This window comes from Podarcis gaigeae (assembly GCF_964106915.1).
Source record: "Podarcis gaigeae genome assembly, chromosome: 12".
Taxonomy (NCBI): Eukaryota; Metazoa; Chordata; class Lepidosauria; order Squamata; family Lacertidae; genus Podarcis; species Podarcis gaigeae.
Window position 1 is genome coordinate 23,402,318 of NC_139688.1, and position 6,135 is coordinate 23,408,452.

The 6,135-nt window shown below is 43.5% G+C and overlaps 1 protein-coding gene across 10 annotated transcripts in view; it reads right to left on the bottom strand.

Moving 5' to 3' along the window:
- Positions 1-1,487, bottom strand: part of MLLT10 (MLLT10 histone lysine methyltransferase DOT1L cofactor) — a 101,567-nt gene extending 100,080 nt beyond the window's left edge. For 3 of the 10 annotated variants that reach the window (XM_083704700.1, XM_083704698.1, XM_083704696.1), the window contains exon 1: positions 527-1,222. In XM_083704700.1, the coding sequence (XP_083560826.1) occupies positions 527-695 (169 nt within the window). In that variant the 5' untranslated portion in view covers positions 696-1,222. Of the gene's footprint in view, positions 1-526 lie in introns of all 10 variants that reach the window. The other 7 variants (XM_083704701.1, XM_083704697.1, XM_083704705.1 and 4 more) reach the window with 5 other exon arrangements.
- Between the last annotated feature and the right edge of the window lie 4,648 nt (positions 1,488-6,135).

A 6,135-nucleotide genomic window follows, 5' to 3' on the forward strand; every position in this document is an offset into this window, starting at 1 on the left:
TCCTGCCTACTTTCACTACTAAGGGCGAAGGAAGGAAGGGCGGGCAGGCACTCACACAGGATGAGGAAGTAACGACTAGGGCGACACACGCAACTTACTCGTTCACACACAAGGATAGAACACCTTGTTTCTGACATTGCTGGCCACCCCTCCTCCAAAAGCACATGCCCGGCCGCCCTCAGCATCTTTGGAGGGGGGTCCACCCATCTCCCTTTTCCCAAAACGGGCCCGCCTCCTTGAGTTTTAAGCATCCACGAACACAGCCAGCAACAGAGTTAACAGGAGGCAGGGGGACGGGGGGAAGGCGACCCACGCCTGCAAGCAAGGAGGGGAAAGACGTGGATGGCGCACTCCATAAAGTGGTGACTTGTGACGCGTGTGTGAGAGACAGAGAAGAGACTGGGGGGGGGGAGAAAAAGAAACACCTCCGAAAGCAGCCCCCCGGCCCTCTCTCTCTGTGTGTCTTTACCCCCCCACCCCACCACCACCCAAGAGAGGTTGGCCGAAGCAGGCCCGTCTCACTCACCTTGATGCACTGCGACATTGCAGCCATGCCCGTCGCAGTAAACCAGCGGATTCTCGGCCCAGCCCCTCTCGTCGGAGCAAACGCAGCAGCCGCCGATCATCTCCTTCATACTATTGGAGAACTCACCCTCCAGTGACACAGGCAGCAACAGCGGCTCGCTAGAGACCATCTAAGGGTTAAAAACACCGTCAGCACGACACCCCCCGGCACCGGAGAGACCCCGGCCGCCGCCGCCGCCGCCTCAGTTCTTGCCCCGCAGCACTCCGCCTTCAGTCGCTCAGCCACCGCCGCCGCCAGTACCGCCTCCATAGCAGGGACGTGGGACCCATGGCCGCTGGTGGCAGCGGCGGCGGCGGCAGCAGCAACAGCAACAGCCGAGCGGCGGATAAGGGGCTCCTTCCAAGTTCCTCGCAGGGCGCCGGCTCGGCCGGGCAGGTACCCAGTCCGTCTTGGGAGATCTCCAGCAAGGAATTAAGGGCTTGCTGGCAGCGGCAACAGTCCTGCGAGCCGCACGGACTGGGGGGGGGGGGGGAGCGGAGAGAGAGAGAAGGCGAGGGGGAGAGAGACAGCAACGCGAAAAAGGCAACAGAAGCAGGGGCCTGCTGCACGCAGGCGCACTGCAACGCCTCCTCGGCGAAGGCCCCGCGACGCGGCAGCAGCAGCAGCAGCAGCAGCAGCCTTCGCTCTCTCGCTTTTCCTCCTCCTTTTCCCCCGCGGTGGCTCATGGGCCGACAGCAGAACACGAGCTCGCTGGGCGAAGTTCTGCGTCGCGCGCTGCCCTGCTGGCTCTCAACCGTTGTTGTTTTTTTGTGCGGGTGCCCAGTCAGAGCGTGCGCGTGACGGGGGCGGTCGAGGTGGGGGGGTGTCCCCTGGGGCGGAGGGCCAAGTGACAAATATACACTCCCGCTGCCGGGCTCCTCCTGCCTTGAGGGACTCGTGCTCTTGTGTGTGGTGCGAGTGCCAAACTAGGCCCGGCCCGAGCCGTGCGCCTCCTCTCTTACACGTGTTAACTTATCATACAACGATGGCACCACACACTCTTCTGTTCCCGAGGGATCCCAGCGCCGCCCGCGCGCGTGTTTTTCGTCAGTCTCTCTTTATTTCCCTCAGGCCGCTGTGACACCTTGAGGAGCAGCGGGATTTATACTTTCCCGCTCCTCGCTCCGTCACACGCACCGCATCCTCTCGTGTGTTTACGACGCCAGGCAGCTGAAACAGCTGGGCAGAGTCAAAAGCCTGAGTGAAACAAAAACTATTGCGATCACCTAGCCTGGCCCTAGAAATTTGATCAGTTTGGGATGGCGGGCGGGGGGGGGGGGTGTGCACGCACACATGCGACCTGCATTTCTTCTGCAACAGGCTCTTCTTCTTTTGCATTTCAAGGGATGTTGAATTCCGTTTCTCTGTTCTTGGCTGATGCGGCGGGATTCCTCTCCCACCCTGATGATCCCAAACTCCTGGAACAGGAATTCCTTTCAGGGGCACTTCCTTCCTGCTTTAAGGGTCCCCAGCCTCAATTTCGGATTGCTAGCTAATCCTTCCAAAATTCCCCCTTAACTTGTTTGAATGTGCTGCATTTCCAATATATATCGTGTCTATGAACAACAATGGGCACCGTGGCATCTAAAAATACTATTTTATGGTGACAAACTTTCCCAAGTACTCTCTGGAATTCTTTGTTTTTATAGAAACAGCGTCTTAATCTCTCTGTGTGCACATACATACTACTTAGTCAAACTCTATTACCCTAGGTAATTTTGCTATAAAACACGGGTAATATAGCTATATTCCTTTGGAATTCGGTTTCTCTTGCATCACTTTAGCTGCAAGGGCAGAACTGATACATTTCCACTTTTCTGTTTGGCTAACCTAGAGACCACTGCACAAATCCTGCAGAAATGCTCATGTTCTCCTTACCTTCATCCTGGCCTCGCCATATCTTTTAGTACCATGCATGCATAGGTCTTTCTGCATGGCTGTTGTTAAAACTAGAATTGAGCAGACAACACAACCAGGGAAAAGACAGGCTGCCTTATCCCTTTAGAAATATGCACATCCCCCTAAATTTAGATGTTTTTGTTATCTAGATTAATTTAAAAGGACATGTTTTCCAGATTTTGATCAATGATTGTTGGGTTTGCTTTTATATATTTAAAAAAGCAGAGTAAACAACGAGATAGTTCAGGTTATCAGAATCCCAAGCTTTTCAATTATCCACTATAAGCAGGTAGAACTGTAGCAGAAGGAACTAATTGTGGCTACTGTTAAGACTGAAAGGAGATTAAATGCAGCTTTGCAAAATTCTCCTCCACCACTAGCCCCAGGGCTGCTACTTTTGTGAAGGAGAAGGTGAAGGGAAAGCCTTACAAGTAAAATACCATTGATTTTTCCCTATTATCATGCTAAAGTGACTTTATGCATAGACTGGTAAAATTGTATGATTTTGCAAGACTGCATTATTGCCTGACATGAAGACAATTTAAATCAAGTGTACAGTATTAAACCATCTGTATTGTCCTAAGTGTGTGTGTGTGTGTTTTAGAAGTTGTGAAATAAAGAAGAGTTTAACACATCTGCAGATATGTGGGCTTGTGAAGAGCTGCTGTTTAAAGAGAGAGGAGATGTGCAGAACTATTCTCCTTTGGGATATCAGAGCCTGCAGTTTATGAGAGGTATATCTTGGGTCAGTTTTTGCTGTCCTTTAAAGTCTGAAGTGAAATTTTCTAGATAGAGGAGGAAGGACAGGGAGAGGGAGTGGTGAGTGTCATTTCCTACAGAAGGCATAGCTGAGCACTTCGATTAACATAACAGGGTCATTGGAGTGTTTGTGATCTGCCAAATATTCATCTGTATGCTGCATGGCAATATCCCCCCCAAAGTCCAGTTTTAGCATTTTGAGGCAATAACTTTTGACATACCATACAAAAATGCTTCACAAAGTGCCGGTATTTCAATGTGCCTGCTACAGCAAAGAAAAAAATATGTAGAATGGAGAGTGATATTTAAAATCCTAGAGCCTAAGTACAAAAACATGTATTGCCTTTCAATCATGTGTATTATCTTTCAGTCCTTCAAAGATATGGAAATTAGAAGTATATTGTGTAATTTATTAATTTTCTTATGTTCTGAAAGCTACATTATTATTTAAATAAAATTATTTAAAGGATTAGATTCCACTTTAATAACTGTGTTCCTATCAAACCAAACTACTGTTTTAACTAATTCAGACTTTAAAACCATACATGCTTACTTGGAAGTAAGCCCTACTGAACACAGTGGGACTTATTGTAGAAAAAAAATATAGGATTGTACTGTCAACTCTATTGACCCATATACACCTAAATTATTCAAAAATTAGCCTGTTCCTATGCATATTTACTCATGAGTAAGCCTCACTGTATTAAATGGGTCTTCCTTGAAAGTGTAGATAGGGTTGCAGCTTTAAATGAGTTGTGGATCTGAGTGAAGAGTATTTCAAAGCTTTTTTTGCTTATTTCAGGAAAATGATATCTAAGTTCTAAAAAGTATTCCCAGTGATATTGTTAACCCCAGCATTAGAACTGTGGCCTAAATTGAACTCTAGTTTGTAGACAGTTTGTTGCTACCTTACAGACTAATTTAATTCTTGTTTCTTCATTGCCCTTTTCATTGGAAATTTCCCATACACACTATATGCCTTTTAATGGAGACCAAATAAAATGTTTTATTTAAACATAAATCATTCCTCATATTTATTCTTTTTTAATGGAGACCAAAAGAACTAAATAGATACCAACCACTTCACTACAAAGTAGACCCAGAGTGACTGAAGCAGCATTATTCAACAAGTCAGTCTACATCGACTAGGAACTATTGTGGGAGACTGAATAAATACAGATAGGTGCACTGACAGATGGAGTTGGACTTTAAGGTAGCAAAGGGAGGGTGAATGTCAGGGATGCTGAGGACTTGGAAATTTCAGAATTAAATAGCACCAAGGTTCTGCTGTTTAGCAAAGCATACAATGGACAAGAAACCTAAGGGATACAGTACTCTGGAAAAGTACATTGTAATACAATTGCAGCCTATGTTTCCTTCCAGTTTGTAAAAGCTTTGGACGTATTTTTTCTTTTGAACACTATTAAGCTTCATATAGTTCTACAATTCATTTTTCACATTCAGTATCATTTAAAATTTGGCCCTTCCTAGAATGTAAAGCAACGTCAACTGAAAATCATGCTAAAAGAACTGCCCAAACTAAAATGTATATGTTAGAAATGTATTTTGCAAAACCTTTGGATGCATTTTAAACAAATCTCTCTTTTTTAAAGTATATATGCTGTATATTAACAGAATGATCAACATAAAACTTTGATTTTGGCACAACCCCCCCCAGGGTAAATTGTATTGCACTATAATAATACATTAAACTTTATTTTAAATTGATTGTACTAACTTTAGTTTCATTTAAGGAATTGAAATATATAGACTGAAAGAGGGACTATGATCCTATTTTAAAACATTGCAGGGAACTTGATGACAAAATGTAGATAGCCTCTTGGTGGTTTTGTAAAACAATGCATTTGGAAAGAACCATTGAAATGCAAAATAGGAAGAGAAAGGCTTTACGACAATGTACTACACACATAGTAAGCCATTAACATCCATATGATATGAATGTGGAAACCTTTTGCATCCTATTCCTAAGCACACTACTTGAGGCAAGTTTGAAATCAATGAGATTTACTTTCAAGTTACTTTCAAGGTTTTTAAGTTGGGGTGTTAGGGTGTGTTTTCAGGAATAGATGTAAAGGCTGATGATAGGGGGAAATGTTTTTGAATTCACAGCTTTTTCAGACCCAGAGATAGAAATATGCCTATTAGAAAAGGAAAACAGGCAAAGATTGAATTACTATGTATTTCAAATTGGCAGTTTTTTAAAAGATACAATGTAGACAACAAATCAATCCACATATTTTAAAAGTACATGTAATTTTCTACTATTTTATAACTTTATTTGTTTTAAGCTGCAATCCTATACACACTTACCTGGGAGTAGGTGGCATTGAACTCCATAGGATGTACTTCTAGGGTTTCATGTTATTTACTTTTATTTTAAATAGGAAATAGACTTTTAAATGTTAGGTGGGGGGAAGTAATGTACAAAAACATTTTCAGCACTTTTAGCGTCCTGTATCACCTAAATATTTAAAAAATATTTTAAAAACAAGTAGCATCAACCTAAAATTCCAATTTCCTGAAATGCCCTTTATGTTTTGCATGTGGCTAATAATTCTAAGCATGGATTCAGTAACACATCCTGGGCTTGTTGAGCAAAAGAGCCTGTATTACTTAATCACCTCTTTGTCACAATTAAATCAGGTGTAATTTTCTTATTACTCAATAAGAACGAGCATGTGAGGTAAGATAGATATATAAAAGCAAAACCAAAAAAATCTCTTCAAACCCAAACATGTCTTTTTCATCCTATGTTGAAAACAATTAGGAGGGAAGGAGGGATAAATGGAGGAGGAATAGAAGAGTTGTGTCAGGGCTGTTTGTTTTTGAAGAGTGAGGGTAGGAATAGATGCTTGCCTAAAGCCGTTAACATGTTAAGATTTTAAAACTGA